Raw genomic sequence first — 27,197 nt, 5'->3', positions numbered from 1 at the left:
GTAGCATTGAATCACTCTGAGGGGTCGTCTAGCACCCTAGGTCCTTGCCTAGAGGTGGTGGCTGAGTGGATGGAACTCTCCTGCCTCAAGCTCAACGGGGACAAAACAGAGATTATGTTCCTGGGGAACCCTCTGTCCTCCATCCCGTGGCCGGTATGCCTGGGCCCTGCTCCACCACCAAAGGCACAAATTAAAAGCCTTGGCATCTGGCTGGACAGCTCTCTTGAGTTTAACCACCAGGCCACCAAGCTTTCAGCCATGTGTTATGGACTGATGAGAATGTTGCGGAAAATCATTCCCCTTCGACCCTTCCAGGCGAGAAGAATTATGGTACAGGCCTTTATTCTCTCTCGCCTTGATTATGGGAACGCCCTATACCTCGGTGCTCCTCAATTCACCATTCACAAACTGCAGGTAACTCAGAACTGTGTAGCTCGCCTACTTCTCCAGATTCCTCGGTTGCAATATGCTAAACCAGCATTGAGTAGTCTCCACTGGCTCCCTATTCCGGCTAGGATACAGTTTAAAGCTATGTGCCTAGTTCATAGAGCCATCCGGAGTACTCGTCTGGCTATTATCCACTCCTTGGTCACCCCCTATTTTCCTCACATATCTCTGTGATCCAGCTCCTTATGCGTGGCCGCCCCCAAGAAAATTCGAAGATTCAGATGGGGTGGATGCTCCTTTTCGTTTAATGTTGCAAAGTTCTGGAACACTCTTCCTCTCACTTTATGAAAGGACAACAACCTCTTGTCCTTCCGGAAGCTCTTAAAAATCCACCTCTTTAAGACATTCCCTTAACATTACGGCTTCTGCTTTCTTCTACTCTTCTATCAAACAGCGCTGGGAGGCCTCAGGGTAGCCATGCGCTATACAAGTACAATTATATTCATTCATTCATAATTATAAAAATATGTAGCACCCTATGCAGGGAGGAATAAGGTTTAACCAAATAAAGGAGAATGTCGTCTACGTAAAGGAAAATCCTATCTTCCCACTCTCTCATCCATTTCAGTCCCCTAATAAGGGGATCATCCTGGCTCCAACACCAAACCAAATATTAATGGGGATGAGGGACAGACCTGCTGCGTACCTCTGTGGAGACTGAATATTGAAGATCGACCCCATTTACCATCATCTTCGCCAGGGGATCAGAGTATAGAAGCATGATCCATGCTACAAAATTGCCCCCAAATCCCATCCGTTCTAGGACGGAAAACAGAAAGGGCCACTCTATCATACTGAAAGCTTTTCTGGCATCTAGTGAGACTACCACTGCCTCTTCTCTAATACTTTCGGCCCTTTCTAACACTCCATGTAATCATCTATCTGGCATGAATCTTGATTGTCATTCAAACAATAATGACCTGGTCCACTTAGGCAATATATGCTATTCAATCAATGTATCTCTGGTTGCAATATTTTAACAACACCCTCCCCTTCTTTTTTTGAAACCTTGCGGTAGAGAGTACAGTGTTGTTGTGCCAAAATTAAAAGGCCTCCATCCCTTTTAAGACAGTCAAGAAAAAATGTATCAGCAACCAACAACGCGGTGTTTGGTGACAACAATGTGAGAAAGCGAGATGACCCCTCACGGGCGCTTCACCAACGGGAAACCTGGTAGGTACTCACCAGTGTTGCCCTGTTATCATCATCGGCGGTCATCAAGCTTTAAGGTAAAGTGTCCAAAACAATGTGTAAGTGCATTATAAAGTTCAATTTGTAGTGCAGAGAATGGAAGTGCAACACACACAAAACAAAACAAACAGTGTAATGCGACGAGACAGGGTCTGCACACGTATGCAATCTTTATTCTCCTTCTTAGTGCAGCCTATCAAGTAAAAAAGAAGGAAGTGGCTTTTTAAAAGACCATGTGCGTTACCTCCACCAGTAACGCACATGGTCTTTTGAAAATCGTTACAAAACGAAACGAGACCTGAGACCACCGACTATAGGGGTTGAGTCTATATCTTAATCGCAACCTCATGGCCGGTAGGAGTCACCTTGGCTGTGTAAGGTCATGAAGAATGGTGCGTCCAGCATTTGATGCAGTGGTAAAAATTACTAGCCCTGAAGAAATTGCCCAAAAATGTATAAGGCAATGAAACATGTTGGCATATGGTAGTAGGTTATATAATTGATAGCCACTTCCTGCTTTTTTACCGTCTTTCCAACCATGCCAGCAATTTACTAGCTCTGTCCCCTACTTCATATATTGGTGCAAGGTTGCCCGAAAAAACGCTATGGCTTGGTCCTCAGCTATGTCCCTATATTCCTTCTGCTTCATCTGTAGCTTGTTCTGTGCTTCTGGGGAATCAGAACACAGCAGATATAATTCAATCTGCATAATCTCCTCTTCTATCTCCGTGAGCTGCCTTGCCTTTTCCTTCTTGTGCGCGGTAACCAGGGCTATGCCTTGACCTCTAACTACAGCCTTAACCCCTTCCACGCTGATGACGAGCTGGGCTTATCATGGCGTAGCCTCCTCGCACGCTGATGACGAGCCCAGCTCGTCACGTAAAGTGCGATTTACAAAAACTCAGCGCAGGAGCGGAATTCCGCTAGCGCGCATGGAGTTAAATGCCTCCCATAGAATTTGATGTGAGTTCACCAACCCCTTATTCTCTTCGAAATAGTTTAGTAATGTTCTTAATAAGTTTTCTCTGATGCTTTGAATTTTGAGATACCACGGATTTAAAGCCATGTGAGGTCGTCGAGATGTGGGTGTGCCTCCATAGGTCACCGTAATAGGAGAATGGCCAGAAACACCCCTCGGGAGGAGGGTTGTCTCACGAAAAAGGGACAATTGGTCTGCCAATCTGAATACATAATCTATCTGATACATGCTCCTATGTACTCCTGAGTGGAAGGTATTTTGATGGGCAGAGGGGTTACGTATACGCTATACATCTATAAGGCCGATCGTTGATAAGAGCTCGGCTAGATCTTTGCCTGCACTGTCTCTTTGCCTGGGTGGCTAACAATCTATTTGTCCATTTAGAGCTGCAATACAGTCTCCCCCAATCAGTATGTCACCCTGCGGCAATTTCACTAGATGGGCGCCTACATCAGCTAGCGCAGAAGAGTGCAGACGCAGCAGAACATATAGCGAGACGATATGGAAGAGTCTACTATCCCAGCTTCCCGACAATGTCACAAACTGTCCAAGTGGGTCAAGAGTCACAGCTCAAACTGTAAAGGGAAATGACTTACTTAATAATATACCCACCCCTCTTGAATTCCTGGTATATCCTGCATATGCTGCCAATTTTTAGCCCTATCTATAAAGCGCGTAATAGGACGTGCCCTGTATATGAGTTTCTTGCAGAAGTACAATATCTGGTGCTCTTCGCTTAATATATTGCGAAACCACTCAATGTTAAATTTTGCCCCCTAGCCCATATACATTCCAAGAGAGGAGCACCAGGTGACTAGGAGATGCTACTCTATTGAAGTTGTCGTGCATTCAGGTAATCTGGAGAACAGGTCAGGGTTCCTTCAGCCCCTAGGGATGCAATGTTCAGTCCTATGTTATCTCTAAGGGAACAGTCACTGGCAGCCCCTTGATTTATTCCCAAATTAGTCAAGGAAATGTCATGTATTGTGCCCCTTGGGTGTCTCTAATGTATGGCCCAATCCAGTAATATGACTATTTGTTAGATACAACTAAACTCTACAACAACCGAACTTCCTCCCGCTACCCCTCCCTGCTTCCCTGCAATGTGGACTCAAAACTGCCCACCCCGAACTTTGCAGAGTGCCTGTAGTCCCTGCACCCCATTTCTCAACAAAGAGGAGTGCGGCCAACCACCTTTCCAAGTGTCGGAGCTCCCCCTACCCCCCAACAATAAGAAGTGTCCGCGCAGCAACCTTATAAAGTTAAGATTAAACAGTTCTCAGGCCGCCTCCGGCATAGTTCTCTCAACGATTCCGAGCTTTCTTTTCTCTGCAGCCCACGATTGCCTTTCTCCTTCTATAAGGTCCCATATACTAATGGGTAACGTTGGAGGCTAATCCTGATCTTTCCACAATAATGGTGCCTACAAACAGTTCAATGTTTATCAGTGTCTCCGCCCATCTATGGTGACTGTCCATTGGGCTGATTCTGGTCTTTATTAACTCTTTTGTCAGCCGTCTCTGTCTCTTCTGTCTGGTGTCGTCTCGGCTGGCGCCATTCCTTCTCCTCCAGTCGCCGGCGGGAATTGTTCCTGTTGTCCCCTGGTTTTCTCCAGCCATCGAGCCAGTCCTATGCCTCCTCTGGTAATTCAAAGAACCATGTTTTCCCCTTTGCCACAACTCGAATCTTGACGGAGTAAAGCATTGCGTTTTCAGATCTCTCTATCGCAGCCGTTTCTTAACTTCCATAAAGGAGCGCCTGAGGTTCTGAGCCTTGACTGTGAAATCTGGAAAGAAGTTGATTTGAATGTTTTCGTAGTGCAATGGAGGGGCAGAGTGGGCGGCCTGTAGTATAGTATCACAGTTTCTGAAATTGAAAATCCTCATCAAATTAGGTCTGGGAGGCACACCCGGTGGACCCCCTGGTATTCAATGGGCATGCTCAACGAAAAAAATAGTTGGATAGGCTGTAAACGCTGCGTTATAAGTTCCCCGACAAGCAGATCAGTTGACGGACCTTCTGCTTTCTCTGGCACTCCTAAAAGGCGGACATTACATGGGCGGAAAATCCGTTCCGCTCGCGCATTTTGCGGATTTTCGGTACATTTGCAATCTGCGAGATTCGCAAATTTCCCGCAAAATCCGAGAGCGGAACGGATTGGGTCAAAAGTTCAAGCTGACTCTTTTAGAATGGCGCCGGCAAGCTGCCAGAGCCATTCTAAAATAGTTACAAAAGTCAGCTTCAACAGGAAGCTCTAATAGATAAAGTAAAGCAGGTGCTCGAGTTGAAGCTCAAATTAAGTTACACAATCATTAATCACCCCAAACTTGGGGTGATTAATGATTGTGTAACTTAATTTGACCTTCAACTCGAGCACCTGCTTTACTTTATCTATTAGTGCTTCCTGTTGAAGCTCTTTCTAGCTATTTTAGAATGGCGCTGGCAGCTTGCCGGTGCCATTCTAATTGGGGCTGAGGGCAGAAGGGCACAAAAGTGGGACAGAGGGAAGAAGGGGACAAAAAAGGTGTGGGGCAGAGGGCAGAAGGGCACAGAAACGAGTGGTACAGAGGGCAGAAGGGCATAAAAAACGAGAGGGTGGCAGTGATTAACCAGGCAAAAAAAAAACGGCGAACACGCAAAGCGCCCCGCGAACACGCAACAATAAAAAATCCGCATATTCGCACGAACTCCCAAATTTTGCGGATCGCGAATTCGCAAATCCGCAAATTCGCGGATCGCAAATTCGCAAAATTCGCCCACGCTTAAATATTTCTGCATGTGCGCCCCTCGTAATCTTCCATCCTCATGGACTGAAGGTGTTTCACCTGTGTCTCGAGCTCCTTAGTGGTCGTATTGAGTGTAAGTATAGAATCTTCCCTCGTTTTTACTCGAGGTCCCAGTTTTCGGAGGTCAGCGTGCATCAGTGATACCTCCAGGGCCACTCTATCGATCTTAGTTTCAAATGTTGTGCAAATTCCCTGAATGGCAACCATCAGGTCTTGTAGTGAGGGGCTGCCTTCCCCCAGTCCTGGCTTTGGATGATGCTCCTCTCCCTCTAATACCTGGGTATCTGATTTGGGGTAAGTGAATTTGTCCAGCTTGTTTTGATGGGACACGTTTGCACATTTATGAGCTGACATTGTTTATCTTGCTTTCATGTGGGGTAGAGACATCCCACTTGACTCTTTTTGCCAGTTATTCTGCTGTGTCACTGAACTGAGCACAGCAGTTGTCCTCTTGGTATGCCCCTCCGTCTCTATATTGCCGCCTCCGGGGGCTTGTTTTTAATGTTGTAGCCAATGCTCTAATATAACCCCCTGCTTTGAAGCTTCTGAGAAAGCACTGGACTATCTTCCCAGAGGGTGTGTCCCGCCGTAGTGTTGACCCCTTTCCGTCCTTCTCTTCATGTGAGTGGTAGGTATTTAGGTGGGGGCTGTCCAGGGCAAAAGACTTTGGATTGAGGGTTTGTAGCTGCAGAAACCTGCTCTGGTATGGCTGTGCAGCTCGCCCACACCTCGTTAGCACCTTAACTGCCGCCCGCCCTCCAGCTTGTCAGTTGTGGCTACCACGGGTCGAGGGCAGCACACCACAACACACCCTGGCAGTGCCCCCAGCACCAGGATAAAGATGGGCAATCACCGATGGTCCCCCTGCCCGGGGGACCTCCACTCAGGATCGTCAAATGGGCGAAGCAGTCCTCAGCATCCCCGGTGTGCCGTAGTATCGCGGGACGTCACTGGCATAATTCTGTCATCAGACCTCGCCACCGGCGAGGTAACACCTCCCCCGCTCTCAAGACGATATTCGGGCAGCGGATCTTAACTTTCCTTTCCTCAGACGTCACTCCAGAGGAGCACGCCTTTCACACAGTCTCCACGGTCCGGCCCCGCTGCAGGCCGTGACCCCCGATCTTGGGCTTCTGCTCTGTCTTTGCTCCTCAAATTGCAAGGGGCTGCTGAACACTGTGTACGGACCTTCCGGTTACAGTTTGTCTGTTGCTGTTAGTGAATTTGTCCAGCTTGTTTTGATGGGACACGTTTGCACATTTATGAGCTGACATTGTTTATCTTGCTTTCATGTGGGTTAGAGACATCCCACTTGACTCTTTTTGCCAGTTATTCTGCTGTGTCACTGAACTGAGCACAGCAGTTGTCCTCTTGGTATACCCCTCCGTCTCTATATTGCCGCCTCCGGGGGCTTGTTTTTAATGTTGTAGCCAATGCTCTAATATAACCCCCTGCTTTGAAGCTTCTGAGAAAGCACTGGACTATCTTCCCAGAGTAGGGTGTGTCCCGCCGTAGTGTTGACCCCTTTCCGTCCTTCTCTTCATGTGAGTGGTAGGTATTTAGGTGGGGGCTGTCCAGGGCAAAAGACTTTGGATTGAGGGTTTGTAGCTGCAGAAACCTGCTCTGGTATGGCTGTGCAGCTCGCCCACACCTCGTTAGCACCTTAACTGTCGCCCGCCCTCCAGCTTGTCAGTTGTGGCTACCACGGGTCGAGGGCAGCACACCACAACACACCCTGGCAGTACCCCCAGCACCAGGATAAAGATGGGCAATCACTGATGGTCCCCCTGCCCGGGGGACCTCTACTCAGGATCGTCAAATGGGCGAAGCAGTCCTCGGCATCCCCGGTGTGCCGTAGTATCGCGGGACGTCACTGGCATACTTCTGTCATCAGACCTCGCCACCGGCGCGGTAACACCTCCCCCGCTCTCAAGACGATGTTCGGGCAGCGGATCTTAACTTTCCTTTCCTCAGACGTCACTCCAGAGGAGCACGCCTTTCACACAGTCTCCGCGGTCCGGCCCCGCTGTAGGCCGTGACCCCCGATCTTGGGCTTCTGCTCTGTCTTTGCTCCTCAAATTGCAAGGGGCTGCTGAACACTGTGTACGGACCTTCCGGTTACAGTTTGTCTGTTGCTGTGACGGATAATTGAACAGATATTCAGGGGTTGGAGCGGGTGCCTGACGGAGCTCTCTTACAGTGCGGCCATCTTGTTTTGTCCCTGAGCTGGCTAAATCTTGAAATAAAATGTACTCTATTTTTCTAAATTGGTTTGGGATTTTTCTTTTCTTCTGTTTTCACTTTATTACTCTTTGTGTGCTGCATAAATACTTTACACATTGCCTCTAAGTTAAGTCTGACTTCTTTCATGCAAGCTCCCACACAGTTAAGCACAGGTTAATTCAGTGACTTGTATGGTTTGCCCTGGCCAGGATTGCAGTTGCTGCTGGTGTAGACCATCCACCCATCTAAACCAGTAACCCGATTACTTACAGTATCACATAGCTCCACATATGCCCACGTTTTGAATCAGATAAAATGAATGTATCTGAGGTCATTATAGCAGCACTCATTGTTTATTTTTAAATATTACTCTAGGTTGCGCTTTTGCAATACCTGGTCATTGCAGGAGGTCTGTTGAGTAGAACGTAAGGCAGGAAATTCAGCACATATTACTCTAGGTTGCGCTTTTGCAATACCAGGTCATTGTAGGAGGTCTGTTGAGTAGAACGTAAGGCAGGAAATTCAGCACATATGTTAAAAATAGTGTTATCCTGATGTAGACTGCTTAATCACTGCATACCAGTTCAGTGGGGTTTCCACCTGTGAAGCATCATCACAATTATGCGGAGTAAGTGATTCTCCATTATACTGCACAGAGCTCCCATCAGTCCATTCAACCTTTGTTGTGTACAGCACCAGTTGCATTTATAGTTCATATTTAAAAAATAGTTCTGAGAAGGATGCATCCTGAGACGAATGCCGGTACAACAATTAGCAATAAGTGCAACTGCGCAATACCACATATGCCTTTTTATCTGCTTGTTTCAAATACACTTGCTCCATTAGCTGAGCTATAATCCAGCATGTACACATAAATGAGCATTTCAAGGCAAGGTCCCTAGACTTTTATCCCTTTTGATTCTTGACAATACATCACAGAGAGTCGCTGTTTGTGTCTTTAAGCATTATGTCATTTGATTACACGTCTCTGTGTCATCAACTACCTTTCCAATATTATACCATACTTCAACACATTATATGTGTTATCTGTTGTTTCAATAAGCTTTGACTGCTTTACTTGCATTGATGTCACACGTTTCCTTATTAATAACATATCACTTCTTATTGTAGAATATGTTGCTGAATAGAGTAAGTTGCCTTTTATGTATTCAGGAGCCAAGGAGGTTGTTCCCTGAAGAAGGGTATCTGGCATGCCCTAAGAGAATTGAGGACTGGGGGAATTGGATCCTCTTATTTTTTAAGTGAAAGATTAACTATCACAAATAATGAATTAGAATGTATTGGAATTCAAATAAAGCATATTTAGTGTGAGAACAAAGGCTTTATATATTGTAGACAATAAAGGAGTCACTACTTACAAGAATGTGGGAAATGAAGGGAGTCTATATGACATAGACATGGAGGTGCCACAAGAGGGGCGCTTACCAGAATTGGAATAGTGCATGGTGCATTTTGGAAGTTTGTGCCATCTCTTTAAGCCTGCAATTGTTTATGAGAGCAGCGCTTCATAGTTGATTTGCAAAAGTCTATTGAGGCCATTCACAAAGATAACAAGTTTGTGAGTAATTTACACGTGCATTTTACTCTTAAACGTTTGAGTAACTATGCTACTTTTGGCTAATCCCAAAATCCGAATGTAAGGGTATTGGAAAGTATAGATTGGCACATCCCCACCTGAAAAAGGGTATGGGGACACTTTTAAGAGTGTATGTTATGACTGCCAAAAAAGAAACAGTAGTAAGTCAGCACCACACTTGTCCAACTATTGGCACCCAACACCCTTCCATAGAAAAAATTGAGATAGGGACATAAAGTAAATGCCACAGGCATTAATATTAAAAGCAATTACATCATTTAAAATATTTGAACATATAAATAAATACATTTTCATGCTATAATAGATATATAAAAATAAGACATATGTACTATTTAATTAAATAACATCTGACAACATTTAGCAGTAATTTTTAATTAAGTACTTCTAAATATTTCTAAACATCACTTTTAATAAATACTTATGTATAATAAAGATATGTTTTTACTTTCTGCAGGAGTTTATTTTTTAATTTAAACTTCAAAGAGATAATTTAATTTAATGTAATATATTTAAAGAATTTAAAGATTCAATGTGGAGTTAATTTAATAGTGCTGTTGCATTTTTTATTTTGCTATACATTTAAAATGTATAAACTGAATTTACATTAATATTTAATATACAACTATTTCTAATAATTTATTAAAAGTAAATACATTTATTATCCCTATTTTATACAATAGGGAAATATCCTTGCCATCTGTGAAGTTTCCCTTTGTTCAAGGACTAGGTAAAGTCAATAAATTATTTAACTCAAACTAAAATAGTAAAAAAAATTTAATATGATATTAATGCAAATTAGTTTTATATAATTATTTTAGCTCCAAATAAACCCTTCAAACCCATCTGGCTTCCTAGCATCCAGCCAGTTAACACAAACGACGCCATTGCTCTTACGCCTGCCCAAGTAGAATTCTGGCAGGAGGCTGGCTGTGCACTCTCTGCCCCCAAAGACATGAGCACAAGAGAAGAATCATATCGCTCCCATCACTCTGGCCTCACGTTAGGAGTGCGATGTTGCTCAACTTGGTTTCCTTTGTCATGGGAAATAGGGTTCCCTGGGAAACTCACAATTTCATTGGACCCTCGGGCATGTGGTCCCTATGGCCACAGTTCTTTTCGGAAAAGGTGCCCCATGAACGTCACCGCAACATCAAAATGGGATCATTGAGGCTGGGCTGACCGTGGGAGGCTTGGACTATACTGGGGAAATTTCAAAACCTTGCCGCAAAGTTCTACATGCCTCATATGCTGCCTTATCCCCCTGAAGGCCAGGCCATATCATGTGCTTTGTAGGGCTAATATCACCATTCACTGGCTTATTTTGTCCCTAGTTGCCGGACCTAGCCATCAGCTGATTTTTCTTCGAATCTCCTGTCCTTTGAAGGGCACATTTAGAGAGAGATGAGTATTCTAGCTCCCTGAGCTGGAGCTATCCTCTGCATGCACATCTGAGTCTCTCTTCTGCTTAGGGGCCATCTTCTACAGCTCCTCCAGAGACTGGAAATAGAATACCCACCATGCCACAGTCTCCAGGCCCCATAGCTTCCTGGCAGCCATGCAGTGCACCTGTGTGAGCATCAGAGCAAAGTCAGAGCTAAGTCTACAGAAGGTCCATGAGGAAACTATCCGGTGTCCCACAGCAGGTCCTTTCCCCCAACGTTTCCTCAGGGAGCAAGCACCACTGGCCCTTGAGAGACCCATCCTTCTCTTGGGGGACAGCAGGAATCAAAATCCCAAAGTTCATCCATGCAGGGCATCAGGAGGCTTCTCCTTCCAGATAGCAATAACTTCACCGTGCTCCTATGACCAGTGTTTTCTCATCTGTCTCTCCCTTGTACAGCGATTGAAAGTGGGGTATAAAGTTCTAGAAACTAGGCACCCTTGGCCAATACAAGGGAGCCAAATCATCACTCCACCCAGGTCTCAAACCTCCTGCACAGCATTCAGGGATAATCCATTATGGCACTGTCAAGTTGTCTATGTAAAGAGCTTCCCTGAGAACCTCAGTGTTGCCCCCAGTTAACACAGTTGCTTGATCCCTTCCACCAAAACTTAAAAGATGATGCTTTCCTGTGTTGGTTCCAGTGGTCTAGGCCACATCTTTTGTCTCTGTGAGCCTGGGTTATCCCAGCCCAGGTGCGATATGACAAGCTAATTACCAAATGCAGATTTCTCCCCACTCCTTCTATTCCCAGGAACTGGGTCAAGTAGTGTTAATGGATCTATTGAGTGGGAAGGCCTTTGATTCTCCTGCTGGAAAGTACAGTAATTAACGTGGCTCAGTCGGAAGTACAAAGCCCTGGAATCTGATTAGCATCTGAGCTATAGAAATATCACAATTATTAAAGTGTCATCATTTGTGGAGATACGGTGTTAAGGACTGTAAATCGACACTTGTGTTGCATGTTTACCCTTAGAATGAGACTTTGCTGGACCCTGGAGGACTAAGTTGGGCAAACCTTTAGTTTAATGCATATTTTGCCTATGATGTGTAATACAGTGTAAGCGCAACAGAGCTGTAATCACTACAGACCTACACTTTGAATTCCTACTGACATTATAAGGCCTACACCATGTAAGTAACAATCCTTGAAGAGTCTCTTCTTAAACAGGCTACCAGTGTGCAGATACAGGGCTGTGCAAGAAGACAGTAGCCTCACAATCACAGCCTGCACATATGTGCACATGCTTGTGCTCCTGTGTTCATACGCAACCAGTCCAGGAGTCTCATACCCAGCTGTGCAGCTGTGGCCTTCTCTTGGAATGTGAACACCACTGGTTAGCAAACTCAGTCGAATTACTGTGAATTTACTGTGAGTGAGACTCACTGAGTAAGAATTGTTTACAGCAAAAGTAAAAAAAATAGGTTAGTCAAATGCAAAATATCCATGCGATTAAATGGGTGGAACCCATTTGCTCCAAAATGTAATACTTATTTCTAGTTACCTATACTTTGCAGTATATTAGCAATAGTTCATGATTCAGCCCCTTCAGAATCATGAATTAATTACTTACAAGGTTGAAAACACGCAAAAACCCTATCAGCTATACACAAATGTATTAAGACTTTCTTAATAATCACCCTGGTATGAGCAGTAGTCGCAAGAACCAATATAAATTGAGGCATTACTAGGAAAACCTTCAATTTGGAACACCAATTTGCATACTATATTCTTAAATTATCCTGTACAAGAGGCATGGATGACAAGACCTAGTACCCCTTTTATTCCCGGACTGGTGTGTGACTCTCAGGAACAGTAAGAAATGTAGAAACATGTCAACACATATTGTCATCTAATAACATATTCACTGTCCTTCTAGTTTTAGAACTGTGGTTTCTGGTTACTATTTGTTAACAGTCTGGCCCTTTGAGTACTGCCATGGCCATAACATTCTAACCATCCTTTTATTTGATATTTAGCCCTACAATTTGCCATTCAGAAAATGTAGTATGGGTATTAATCCATGCATAGCACTAATATTCTTACTATTGCAATCTTGATATTGGAGACCTGTTTGAGCATTCAATCGATCTTCTGTTGAATGTGTCCATTGTCTACCGCCCCTTGCCTGCTGGAGTAAGCCTTGACTACTTCACTTTGCAACTATTGGTGACTGAAGTATACATTTCAAGTAAAAAGGACATCCAATTGGAATGCAGGAGAACATGACAAATTCAGGATCTTATTTATGAGAGCCCTGTGTCACTTTAGCACCACGTAAAGTGGTGCATAGGTGATGTAGAGCTCCCAATTTGATTTACGAAGCCACGCAAAGCCACCCTGCAGAGCGGCCTCATAAATCTTGAGTAAGGCAATGCAGTGCAAATCACTGAATTGCCTTACTCTGCACCTGGGTGAAGTAGTGGGTCTCCCCATGCAACACTCATGGATTTTGATGCTTTGCTGGATTAACAAAATCATGTAAACCTGGGGAAGCACCAAATCCATACTCCTCCCAAGGTGAGGCGTAACAATGAGAAATATTCTTATTTCTCCTTGTTTTTTCATACACATAGAAAGAGGAAAACACCTTTTAGGAATGTTTTTGTGCAGAAAGGTGCACTTTCCTGCACAAAAATAATCCTCTAGGCAATGGATGCACCCCTGCACCATGGTTCAGGAGTGCCTACATTGATGCTAGATTGCTGGAACTGCGCCAGCGCAGGGAGAAAGGACAGGACTGCACCACACTGCACAAATATAGTGCATTCCTGCCCTTTCACTTCGGCATAGGGCAGCGCAGCAATGTGCCTTGCCGAACTGCCCTAGGCCAAAATCCCTTAACACAGCGATGCGGTTAAATGAGGGTCGAAGTCACTAGTGAGTATAACAACTGCTTCAATCAGCGATAATGACCTGTAACTACTGCTTACTCCAGGACCCAGAAAAACGGCCACATACCAGTCATAATCGACCTGAATGTACTAGAGTACTCAGAGTTCAGGATATGCTCTGTCTAGGAATCACTGATTGCTGAAGGAGATATGAATACGTTTTGAGTTGAAGAAGAAGATGTTATGAAGTTTAGAGGAATAGTAGAACTTTTACCAGAGACAGGTCATTTCAGCATTGGTGTGCAAGATAAAATTACTCAAATTTTAAATATATGCATTGTGGTATAGAGGATGTGAAGAAATGTTGAATTGTTGGTTTAAAGTAGTGGTCAGAGGAGTAGATAGCAGCTCTGTGCACAAGGGGAGAAGAGTTGAAGTCTTGGTCAGATTTGAAAACTAGAATGCAGTACTTGAACTCTGATTTATCAGTCTACCTTTTGATTTGGGGGGAGCTAACTGGAGGTACAACTGAAAAGGGGTGACAAATTAAACAAATTAGGACTTTCAAAGATTTGAAACAATTATTTTGGATGCTTAAAAGTGGGTGATTGGTGTAGCCCAGCTTTTTGAGTAGTGGAGTTGTAATCTATATCTTGAAAGAAAAGCAAAAGAGGTAGAATGTTTTTCAAAATGTTCTGAACATGGCATAGTGGCCAAGATAATATAGACAGAGCTCCTCTATTTCCTGTGAAACTAGCTTGTTAGTTTTCTAGACAAGTGCAAGGGGAGAATGAACTGAAGATGGATGACAAATAGGAAATCAAATGATTTGGGGTGGAGTGGATGAGGGTGATCATGGTTTCAGCAGAGGTATGCCTTTTACAACATAACGCTACTTTGAGCAAGTAATACAAAGACAGCTGGTCATATGAGCTTGCAATCAACGTTTAAGAGAAAGAGCAAATTACTTGAGTGCCATCAGAAATGCAACAAACAAATTGAGGGACTCAGAGAGACTGTATATAAGGAGAAGAAGCATGAACAATAACACGTGGGGGATATTGACTGCCATATTTGTGGGTGTGAGAAATGGAGCAGAACTAGGTGACAGAATAGGACCAGTCTCTAAGACAGAAGAGATACCAATAAAATGGATTGCCAATGATGCCCCTCTTTGACTAAGTTCTCAATGGTATGATCTTTTTAAAAGGTAGACAAGAGTTCAAGAAGAATGAATGCTATGGAGAGACGGCTAGGCTCAGCAACAGTTATGAGGCTGAAGACCAGGGTGAGCACAGGTTCTGAGGGCTGCATGTAGTGACAGATATATTGAAGGCTGATGGGTGTTGGTTGAAGACAGTCCTTTCAATGGCTTAAGAGAGGAAGGAGAGGAAGAAATTGTATTCAAAATTGAACACACATGGTGATTTAGTGCTTATCTTCCTTAGTACAAAGATGTGGTTTTGAGGCACAAATTTAGATATCAGAGTAAAAAGCAGTCACCACTATGATATAGTTGGGAAACTGTGATCTAGGAGACGGTGTTAATGTTTTGAAAGGATAAGTGGTATCTACAGTGTGCATTAGACAGATGGACATTGGGATATGTTGAACCAGAAAGGTAGGAGGGAAGTTTGAGAAGAAGATGTAGTTTCAACAAGGATTTGATGGCACGCATGAGAATGGAGTAGGCCCATGAAGAATTAACTTTTGTTAGGTTTAAGTGTGCCATTAATCAGGAAGGGTTCAATCAAAGCATTGTTTAAGATGGGCTGTTTTGTCATGAATCATATCAGTGAATGGTGTTTAATAATTCTATATGGATTGCACGAGTCCTCTTTGAATATAAGAAACCATGGGCCAGATGTATCAAAGGGTTTTGCCCATTCTGTGTCTATGGGGAAATGTGTTGATACATATGGCGCTAAAACGTTAAAACCTAAAAAATGCAGTAGGTTAATCAACCAATCAAGCAATTTTTTTTGTAGGTTTTATATAGCACCTGAATCCACCCTAAGGGGTATCCCTGCGCTTTGGACTGTGCTGCTGCACATGATGACGGGCCTCATTAAAATAGGACGGTCTTAAGAAGTTTCCTGAAGTGCAGATAGTCAGGACATTGTCTCAGGTGAATGGGGAGCTGGTTCCAGTAGAGAGGGGCGAGGATGGAAAAGGATTTCTCGCCTAGCCTTGTTTTCCAGACCCGGGGGACTAAGAGAAGCGATTTGCTTCCTGACCTAATGGTCCTGGTAGGGGCATAATGCTTGAAATTCATACAAATGTAGAGAGGACCTTTGTTGTACAAGGCCTTGTGGACGGTGCAATAGAAGGACAATTTAAAAATAATCCATACACGTTTTTAGGGCAATGTAGATCGTACATTATGGGCTTCATTACGATGTCAGTTGGAAAGCAGTCCGAACTTACGAGTCCCTACCAAACATAAATGTGTGTTATCTTAAAACTACATATTGCTGGCTCATGACGAAGAACACAAACATAACACTGATCAAGATTCACACCTCTTGAGAGCAAGAAAAATTGGTTACATTAACACAATTTTGTGTTTGCATATTTATAACTCAATGAGCCCTTTTTCAAGAGAGCACAACCACTTTTGGGACTCTCAAAATTTGAATCTTCACTCTTAAAACAATTTAACACAACATTTTCAAGTGAGTACATCTACTCACAGAGCGAGTGATTGGTCCGGTGAAGGAATCCCCAATGTCGGAATGCATTGTAAGATTATATGCATCCACAAATTTATAAACCTCCCTCTGCCACAATTTGTCCATGGAAAAGGTGGGAAATTACTTTTGACACAGACAGGAGTGAACTGCCTTCAAATCTGAGAAAGGGCAGAGAAATTCCCTGAAAATTAAAGGTGGCTAAGGGAAGGTGTTTCTTCACGTTAACAACATATTACCACCATGAAAATAAATAAAAATATAAGTCATTTGAAATTGCTCGCCAGATTTTGGCATGATCGAAGGCACATCTATATTTGGACCATTATTTTTTATGGACCTCTGTTATTTTTGCCATCTCTAGATAACTCTGGGTTCTGGTCACTGGACTGTGGAACACATTATTTTGTTTGCTTTGCTCAGGAAGCCTCTTGTTTTTATGTCTGTACGTTAACTTCTTGCCCCCTTTTTTGGGTTCTTTTATCTGTTATGACATTTTTTAATTTATTTTACTCTATGGAGTTGTTGACAATTTGGGCGGTCTAACATTTAATACATTATTTTACGCTCTGTCTATCTATGATAATTGTTTATATTTTTACTTTGTAATTAGTGGACATTTATTTAGTTTTGGCTGTGAGTCTATGAGTCTGATTTAGAGTTTGGCAGAAGCCATACTCCATCAAATATTAGAAAGATAGCATGGTCGCCTTATTGCAATGCATTATTTCTTATGAAACCTGTAATAAGGCAGACAGGATATCTGTCACATTTCTGAAAGTGTACCCATATACTAAACTATATTATTGCCTAATTATTTTAGAGTTTATAGGTCAGATCATAAAACATTTTTGACTTGCGCTTTACGTGTCCAAGTGAGGCAGTCCATGTTGCAAATACCTTTTACCGTCATATAAAGAATCAGATTAGTCGAGGTGTTGATGTGTAAGAGATAACTTGTACATGTTGTGATGATGATTTAAAAGAGGGGAGGGAGGTTGGTGTGTTTGTGTCCTGTGTTATTTCATTGCCTTCTTGTGATGTACCGTGGTTGCTCTGTTGCTCTCTGTGGGATGGGAATTGTTTTTTTAACATACTCTCTTGAGTTGCTTAATATTGCATGGGCCCTTTCGATAATGGAAAAAACCTTGTGGGGATGCAGATATTAGCTGTATCGGCTACATCAATATACATACTACAGGGATTTATCTTCCACAAGAAGATATTTAGAGCCAAGGAAACGAAGAGTACATAAACTAGGAAGTCTACATTCTCTTTCTCACAGGTGGTATGCATCTTTACCTGTTTCGTATTGACAAAAAAAAACTCACTATATTTTGTTTTGAATTAAATAAACCTGCCCCCATTTTTACTACGCAAAGCAATGTATTTAAATGAATAGGTTTATTAAACACAACAAATTTGTAATTGTGTCTCAAGGGATGCTCTTACCAGGTGGAACACTTCACTGAATTCTGGAAGCATGTAATATGTGTTAAATATTCTCATCCCATGAGCTCACAGTCCCCCGCATCCGAAGAGCGACCTCTGGCGGCAGATTGTTCTTCCACCTCGCTGCCAAGACCTGGAAATACCCTCCACATCCACCTACTGCAGACCCAAGACCTGCTGACCTTCAGAAGACTCCTCAAGACCTGGACTTTAGCAGTAGCAGCACCTCCTTCCAACCCAGCGCCACGAGACACTCATGGGTAAGTAGTGTGCTTTAAAAATGCTATGATTGATTGATTGATTGATTGATTGATTGATTGATTGATTGATCACTCAACTAGTGCTACTTTGAAGACGTCAGGAATACTCATTGTGTAAGGTTTTACAAACATTGGGATTTATCTAGTAAAGTTTTAAGTATGCTACAAAATAGAGAAAGGCGCTGTAAAGCATTGCATTGGTTTCATCACCATAATGAAAGTCTGCAGAACCACCAATTCTGGAAATGGGGTTCCTTTTTTAATGTCGACGCTTTGCCTTTTTGAAACATTGGACCTGATTACAAGTTGTGGTGTCCCTGGTGGTGTCTCTGGACAATTAGAAGTTGCCTAAAGTTCCCAAACTTGCTTTTCGTACGTAGAAGAGTATGGAATGCAACTTTACCATCCAGAAAATCAAGCCAGAAAAACGGCTTTGGATTTGTGACACAAGTGCAGCCCCTCCCCCTCCTGCGGCACAGGGAACCATGTAATCCTCCCACTGCCAGATCAAATCCTCCCCTGCCTACTCCCAACAACCCCACCAACCCCACGCTGGCCACCCACCTCCTGAGAACAGATAGAAAATGTGAGGCTTAATCTCTGTATAACAGACAATTCCCTACCCTCTAAGCACAGAAAAGAAAATACAGGGGCATATTACCTACAAACAGCGATATTTATCGCTAAGTAGGGATAGCGGTAAAATTATTATCGCCTGGCTGCACCGATTTTTATCGCTAAGATCACTTGCTATTAGCAAGGTTTATCTCAAAAACGATAAAAATCAGGCGAAATGCGTGAATATCGATGATAATACAGTGATATTCACGCATTAGCGTGAGACAGCTCTTAGCCATGTTATCCACCTCCCATTGGATAACATGGTTAAGAACTGGTATTAGCAGGCGTTAGCTTTTGGAGAGGTTTGCGCTTAGCGCGAATATTTCCATTGCTTCGCCATTGTAGGTAATAGGCGATAGTGATGTTAGCGGCTGTTTTCAGTCGCTAACATTTTGGCACGCCCACTTTGCATGTCATTGGCGATATTTATCGCTGACGTGCAAAGCGGGCCCCAAAATGTTCGCTATCGCCTACAAGCTGTCGCTAACTGGTGTTAGCGACAGCTTGGTAATTGGGCAATAAAATTATCGCCGCTTTAGCGGGAAAAAGTCCTGCTAAAGTGGCGATAAGGCCTTGGTAACATGCCCCTCAGTGTGCAGTAATTGCCTCTTCCACGAGGATTAGATTGTGATATATGGTTTTAGGTGCAGGGATACCGACAGGAATAGGTGTTCCACTTCCATGGGATCTACAACGCTAGTAATCAGGGCCATTGTAGTGCGTGGCTGCAATAAGACCGTAAGAACTGATCCTTTTACATCTGCAAATCCAGAGGAATCCGACACTCGTGCACTTTGCTATGACAGTTTCAGTGATGTTCCACTGGACCATAGCTGGTCAATGCATCTTACACAAAAACAGCTGGTGGTAAAATGTCCTAAAAATGACGAGACACGTGATCTCTTTAATGAAGAATTCAGCACGAGGGAAATGAACGCACTAGTCACATAACATTAATGGCTTGGTGTGATTTTTATAAATATACATACACATACAATATACGCAAGCATGAGTCTACTTGTAAAACAGAAACACATAACATACATCAGGAGCATTGTCTCGACAAAGGTGGATGCATAACATTTAAATATTAAAAAAGTATACTTTGTATGATACGTATTTACATAACAGTAATACAAACATCATAGGACTTTTGTGACAATATACATGAAACATTTAAAAAAAAGGAAATACATGATTATTTCATGAGTGAAAAGAAAAATATCTTCATTACAAGGGTTGCCATATTTTGTTTTTACAAGATGCCATATTTTGCATGAGGTATATGACTGCCAATCCGTGTAAAATGTTATATGTTACGTGTATTCTTAGCTGCTGGTAAAGTGAATGCAGAACTCGTGGATCAGCCTAATGATTTCACACATCCATGATTAATTCCAAAGACCATATGTATGAAGCCAAGTTGCGATCGCAAACGCTGAAATTCGCAGAATTTCAGCGTTTGTGATAGCAAATTAGTAGTGTGCATTGTAGCACACAAAAACCAACTCACAAAATAAGGAATCGTAAATTTTGCCATTCCCTATTTTGCGATTGCATTTAAGGAATCGCAAATTGTGATGCCTTAAATGCAATGTAAGAAATACAAAAGAAAGTGCGATTGAGCATTAAGGAATCGCAAATTACCTCCAGCTTCAAGTTAGTGGTAAATTGCGATTTCACTTAAAAATTCACTATTTTGCATTTTTTTAAAGTGCCATTTGGGGCACATACATGCCCTTAGGGCATGTATCTGTGACACATGTGCACACATGCACATTTCAGGGGTGCAACAGTGTGTCCTTTTGACAATTTGACACCCTGGCATCCTTAAAATTGCATTCTCAATTTGCGATTCTCTAATTGGTAATCACAAATTGAGAATGCCTTCACATTCATTCCTTCCATGAATGGGAAGGTATTTCTTATTTGCAAATCTCAATTTGCGATTTGCAAATAAGGAATATGTGGGATTCGCTAAATTATTAGCAAATACCACATACATTGCATTTTGCGATTCTCAAATTGCGATTCGCTGAAACTCGCAATTTGAGAATCGCAAAACTCTATTTTGATACATATGGCCCCTAATGTCTTACTAGGAAGCCGGTAGCATGGCCTTTCTCCCAGTTTACTTGTTAGTTTAATGTGATTGCAACCTCAAGGTGCAGTCCACTTAAAACATTCTTTACTGCCACTGTCTAAAGTACCATATTTTGTTGTTTTCTACTTGGCATCAACTGCCTCTTAAAACTCAGTATCCTTTCACATTCATAAGGTATTTACAGTAGTGAATATGTTTGAGAACTGTAAGGCAATATTACTTTTAAATGGCTGCAGGGTGGTGTTCGCCTCCTGCCACTTCCTATTGTCGGAGAATGGTGACGTCATAACATGTCAATAACATGCTACATCTCTCAACCTAATTTAGATTGATATGAAATGTTTATATTTCAAATAGGAACTATTTAGCAAACACATTTACAAAGATATGATTGGTCTATGTAAAGGAAACATTACACGCACTCACGCCTCAGAGATGTTAAGCTACACGTTCTCTATGGTGATTAAACAAAACACGGTATTAATTCACAAGACTGTGCACTATTGAAATTAGACGCACCATATTACAATGCAATATATTTCTAAAAAAATCCACTTCAAATTTCTATGTTAAATAGCCACGGTTAGTCTCTTGAGGGTGTGTTATGCTATTTTTGATGGTCAAACGCTTGGGGGAAATTGTCCATGGTTCTCAAAGTAGGCCAAACAAAGTAATGTTACACATACTTTTTTCCCAGCAGGCTCTGGCATTCATTTCACCGTTTCCAGGAGCAGGGAATAGTACTTAGAAATCCTGGTGAAGTAATGCTCCATAATCAGAGGATTTCCTTTGAATTCTTTATTCAAATCTTTTTTAATTTCTGTAATTTTTTATTGTATATAAAAAAATATATATTTACATGGAGCATACATGAGGAAGTTATCTTTGGCAGTTTTGAAGATGGCTAAATAAGGAATCAGTAGTCCCCCTCCACATGAGTAATATTTTTAGCCACTCCCCCAGAGACACTGGTCTCTCAAAATACTGCACCTGCTCAAAACTCAGGGCAACAAACAATGGCATGGGTGCAACCTGGGCAGCAAGGGGGCAAATCCGAACCATTCAGAAACAACAAACGGACACTGGGAAAGGCTGTAAAGGAATGGGTTTCAGTCTTGTTGTCACATTTTAGAGGTAGCCCAGCTCCTGTTTGAGAGGGTCACAATCACGCCCCGCAATCTGGACAGCAACCAACTATGTACATTATGTAATTTATGTTCATTTTAGGTAAATGTTTCTTGTGGAAGTATTCTGATAATCTGGAGCCACATTGCATGCATTGTAGTTGTGGATGATCAATCATGCAATCATTGACCAGGGAATTTCACTGCAGTGTGTACATTGACCCACATATGTTTAACATTCTTATTACTTTGATGTTGTTCTCAAACGAAGAGGTCAGTGAAAATTACTCTTGCAAGTATTGGTCGACGCAGGTGCTAGTGCTTAAATTGTGGAGGTTCACACCGTCATGGTTGAACTAAGGACCTTCAGCAATATTTAATACAAAATATAGTTTGTCACTTTTATCACTAAGGTAAGTAGAGGTGGAGTTAAGAACAGTACATTTATAATTCCCTATAGTATATTGTATATATTATGGAGACTAACACTTCAAATGATACAGAGAGTGTGTAACGGGTGTCAAATAAGAAAACTGCCACTATTTTGTTTGAAAGCCACATTGTGACAATATTTCACAGAAAGAAAATATTAAGAAGTGTATAGGCTTTTAATTTAAATTTTAGAGTGTTCCTTGGTTGATCTGGAAAAGAGTTAAATATCGCCAACAAGAGTGTGTTTGATGGAACTTTATGGACCCTTCTAATGTTTCCCCATCACTTTAATAGTTTTTAGAATGCCTTACACAGTCATGGACTGCATTGAAACATTTGTGTATTGAGCCGGGAGCAATACTGCTTAGCGAAGATGTAACATTCAAACAGATTATAAATAAATAATTTTAGAAAGGTTATAGGTCGCCCAGTTTACCCTAAATCATGTATATCACCTCTAAATTGCATGTAGTCTATGGTGGATATTTTGGGGAGAATGTTATGCTCTCTTACATGGTTTTTCTATATATTTTAACCTGGGGACCACAAAACCAATTTAACATCTGAGAAACCAAAAAACTGACATGACAGTTTCCATGTTGATCTCTAAATATAGCTAAGCTCCACTTTTTCTCTTCATTTGCTAAAGTAATGCACCATTTTCATTATATGTGCTAAATCGTCACAGTAAACCTGTTTGCATCCACTTTTCAATAAATTCCACAGACCCTGCAGTTACTGACTTTTCATAAACATCTGGCTTTGATCATGCACTTTTCAAATACTTCAAGAGTTGCTTTCAGTTGTCCCTTCAACAGATCTGATGAAGAGGGTTGCTTTACAAACGTCAGGTGCTGTACTACATCCTTCCTTGATGCAGGGTGTGTGTGGCCCAAGGGACCACACTGTCATCTGGTGAATTTCATACCTCCCCCTACAGGCAGTCAGAAGATATTAGGACATGTGCCTTGTGGTACATAGTGTCACTCAAGGTCATGCGACTCCATTGACTTCTGGGGATATAAGTTAATGTTTTCTGATGGACGGTAGGAAAGACTACTCATTTTTGTTGACAAAGTTTGATGAGTCCTCATGGTTGGAGGTATGTATTTTAGTAATTGAAGAAAGTGTGTCCTAAATTTCTTGGCAAAGAAGACATAGAAAAATGGATTTAGGCAGCTGTTGAAGTATGCTATGCAGATGGTGATTGGTATTCCGGTGTCAACAATGTCCTGAATTCGACAATCAGTTATTATTTTAAGTTGAATTAACACATCCAGGAGAGTGAAGACTTGGTGCGGGATCCAGCAGAAGAAAAAGACCAACACGATGACCACAATCATCTTGAATATGTCGTCACTCATAGATTTGTTTTTCTGGATTTGGTAGGCTTCCTTTAAGGTCTTGCCAATAAAAATGTAGCTTATTGAAATGATCAAAAAAGGAACCAAAAATCCAAGTACATTTTTTGTCAGGCCAATGCCAACGAGGAGAGCGCTATTGCTAGAATTGTAGAGATAAACACAGGCTGTTAAATTTAAGTCTGCAATGTACACTTGCTCGCGGTAAATAGTGGCTGGCAAGCTGGCCACAAATGCTAACGCCCAAATAAAGATGCATGCAATTCTGGCAATCGACATAGTGCGCCAAAGACGGGACCTCATTGGATGAACAATAGCCATATAGCGATCAACGCTGAGACAGGAGAGTAAGAAGACACTGGTGTATAGGTTGAGGGTAATTGCAGTAGATGCTATCTTACACAAGCAGTTGCCAAAGATCCATTCGTAGTGCATCGCTGTGGAAACTGCCCACAGGGGTAGATTGAGCAGAAAGCAAATGTCAGCTATGGCCAAATTCAGCAGAAAGATACTGGCAACCGTCTTTAATTTCATATAGCAGCAAATTACAAAAATAACCAGGCTGTTTCCAAAAATACCCAGAATGAAGATGATACTATAGACAGTTGGAACCATAATAAATATGTAGCCGTGCCTTCCTGATGCAGAGCAGTTAACTTGGACTCCGTGAATGGGCTCTTCATTTTCAGCAGAGTTACTGATGTTCATTTTCACCTTTTGCTCCACCAGATGTAGAAGACGACCCAGAAACCTGGAAAAAAAGGAGGGTACATTTGTATTTGTTTTAATATACTCATGTGTTTGTATGTTATCTTTATCAATAATGTAACATTAAATATAAATATGTATGTATTTATAAATGCATATATTTACAAATATATTTATCAAACAAGATTTCCAAAAGATCCTTCAAAATAAGCACTCAAAATAAACTTATTGAAAAATGGTAGGCACACTTGGAGATAATCTTGTAACGGTTTCACTGCTTATACATTGTAAATTAGGTTAAAAACTCCAAAATGTTTTAATCCAATATTGTGAGTCACAATAGTTTTTACTGGATTCGGATTTTCCGACCTTTTCTCTAGAAAATATCTGAGATTTTATTAAAGACAATGAGGCAGGCATAATATACAAAGCAGCCTTTATTTCTTCTCAAACAGCACTAATGAATACACTGAGAAAAGCATTTTAACTTCACCATAGTAAACTTTATGAGCCTGATTAAAAAAAGGAGACAAAGGGCCTTATTTAGATCTTGGCGAACGGGTTACTCCGTCACAAGGTGACGGATATCCCGTCGGCCAAAATCTAAATCCTATAGGATAAAATGGGATTCATATTTCAGTGTACTGGATATCCATCACCATTGTGAGAGAGTACCCCGTCCACCAAGATCTCAATCAGGGCCAAATTCTCCTTATTTGCAGGCAGAAAGAAGGCAAAACAGCACCAATAGTGCAAACAACAAGCTTCAGTGAACCAGATGTACGCACAACTATTCACAAAACACTGGTTGCAATATCTAACTCGTATTATTGTGACCAGTGATTTAGTTTGCGAACTGACCTATGTATTAATTGGTTCATAAAAAAAACTACCCATAGTGGGTAACAATTTGACCTACTTCATGAATATTAATGAGGTAAATACCAAATAGCGACCTACTGGGAATAACAGCCATCATAGGGATAGTAGTGCCTGCTAAGGTCAGAAGGCCGTCATGTCCATGATTGCTTTTAGATAAAGCAATCATTTGTGTAGAAATGTAGTCCATTTTGCTTAAGGGGGAACGGGCTGCCTTAAAAAAAACAATTACAATGGTTGCCTAACATTTTTTATGAGTAGGCAGTGGTCCCTTGGACCACAGCCTACTCTTAAAAAATATTTTTGGAACATTCTCTCTTGTGGATCCCTTCATGTTTGCAAATATCTTACCAATACCTTCCAGTGGCTTGTGCAAATAAATATTTTGCGACTGTAATTTGGTCGCAAAACATTAATACATACTACTGACAATGGCTATCTGGAAGGGCAACCCTAAAACAGTACCTATACAAACACTAATTCAGTATGTAGTCACAAACGCAAATTGTGATTCGGTAATGTATTACTGAATACATGACAAAAGGCCTTTTTGCAGTCACATACCACCTGATTCTGCAAATTCGGTTATTTTCGACATCAAAAAAAGCTTCGTACATCTGGCTTTAAGTCCTCAACATTACTGAAGGAACACTGTGGACTGCAGATAGTGGTACCAATGTCCAGAGGTAGAAGGGCATGGCAGAGCAGTGGAAGACTTCTGAAGGAAGAAGACAACTGATCCAGACCAGTAGGCGCAGAGAGATCTGAAGGAAAATGGGAAACAATGTGAAGCAAGGAGAATTTGCTAGATCAAAAAGAGGATAATTGTTGCCGAAATAGCAGATATATGTAACATGACCCAGGACTATTGGCAGGGATGTTTAGTGAGTGCATCTCATTGTCATTTAGTAAATAAAAGATATCCTCTGCACTAAACTGAGGAAAATCCAAATGTTATGGCTGGGCAGTGAGGAAAAATAATGTGCAAGTTAAAAGCCTTGGAAGGACAGAATCAGCCATTTAATTCAAAGGTTTAAGAGAAGCTTATGAAAGTGATTCCATAATATCAATTTGCAACCCAGAGAATATCTTACGATAATGAAAATAATTCAGATGCCATTGCACCCCTGGTGGGCTAGGCCCCAAAAAGAGCAGTATTGGTGCATGGAGAGGCAGTACTTCCCAACTCCAACAGGCCAGGGTAGAGCAGGAGAGAGGTTAATGAAGAGACCTGAAGGAAATGAGAGGGTAGTCACTAGAAGAGAGTCTGGCAAGACTTGTTCTTGAAAGTACTCTTTCAAGCAGGAAACAGTTTATACTGACGCAGGAAAAGAATAATAAATAGAAACAAGAGAAAAGGAAGAAGTCTTATTTTGAGTTGAAAAGAAGAACATGGCCACATCAGATGAAAAGCGGAGGCCAACAGTAAGTAGTGGAATAACATTTAAAACTCTTCAGCAGCATGTCAGGTAGAGGAGATGTGCATATAAGGGTAATATCAACAGAGAACAATTAGGGAATGCCTTGGAGAGCAATTTAGGAAACTTGGGACATGCCAGTTAGAAGAACATCAAGGACATAGAAGTCACCTGAGGTGGAGCCAGGATTTGTAGACCAGGTCAGCAGGGAGTTTTACCTGACCATGGCGAGGACTCACAAAGATACTCCATGCTAGAATACAAAATTTGACGCTGAAAGACTGGGTCATGGGGAATACCCTCCAAATTCAGAATAAGGGAATCAAAGAGAGGGAGCAGATGTGGCTCAGTTCTTGATCATTTCTAGAAGACAAGGAAGCCAAGTCTCAAAAAGCTTACCTGTGGTCATTAAGATGTGATTGCAAGAAAAAAATCTTGCCAACAGGAGGACTCAGCAAAATGGGACAACAGAGGGAAAGTATAAAGGCGGAAATAGCTCCAGTCCTGAAGGAATGTGTCTATAGTCCAAGCCTCTGGATTTGTGTGACTACTCACAGAACCTAGTAGTTAACACCTGATACAAGTTGGAAAAATGTATAGATCAAAGGGTCCTCAAAAGTTCAGCATT

The 27,197-nt window shown here is 41.8% G+C and overlaps 1 protein-coding gene across 2 annotated transcripts in view; it reads right to left on the bottom strand.

The window, feature by feature from the left end:
• Positions 1-19,500: 19,500 nt before the first annotated feature.
• The window catches only part of AGTR1 (angiotensin II receptor type 1), a 182,049-nt gene continuing 174,352 nt past the window's right edge, over positions 19,501-27,197 (bottom strand). For both annotated transcript variants that reach the window (XM_086944077.1, XM_086944076.1), the window contains exon 2: positions 19,501-24,315. In XM_086944077.1, the coding sequence (XP_086800203.1) occupies positions 23,187-24,272 (1,086 nt within the window). In that variant the 5' untranslated portion in view covers positions 24,273-24,315 and the 3' untranslated portion in view covers positions 19,501-23,186. The remainder of the gene's footprint in view (positions 24,316-27,197) is intronic.

Source organism: Lissotriton vulgaris, chromosome 11, assembly GCF_964263255.1.
Source record: "Lissotriton vulgaris chromosome 11, aLisVul1.2, whole genome shotgun sequence".
In the NCBI taxonomy this organism is placed as follows: domain Eukaryota; kingdom Metazoa; phylum Chordata; class Amphibia; order Caudata; family Salamandridae; genus Lissotriton; species Lissotriton vulgaris.
The sequence above is the reverse complement of the archived record's forward strand: the minus strand, read 5'-3'. Positions and strand labels throughout refer to the sequence as shown.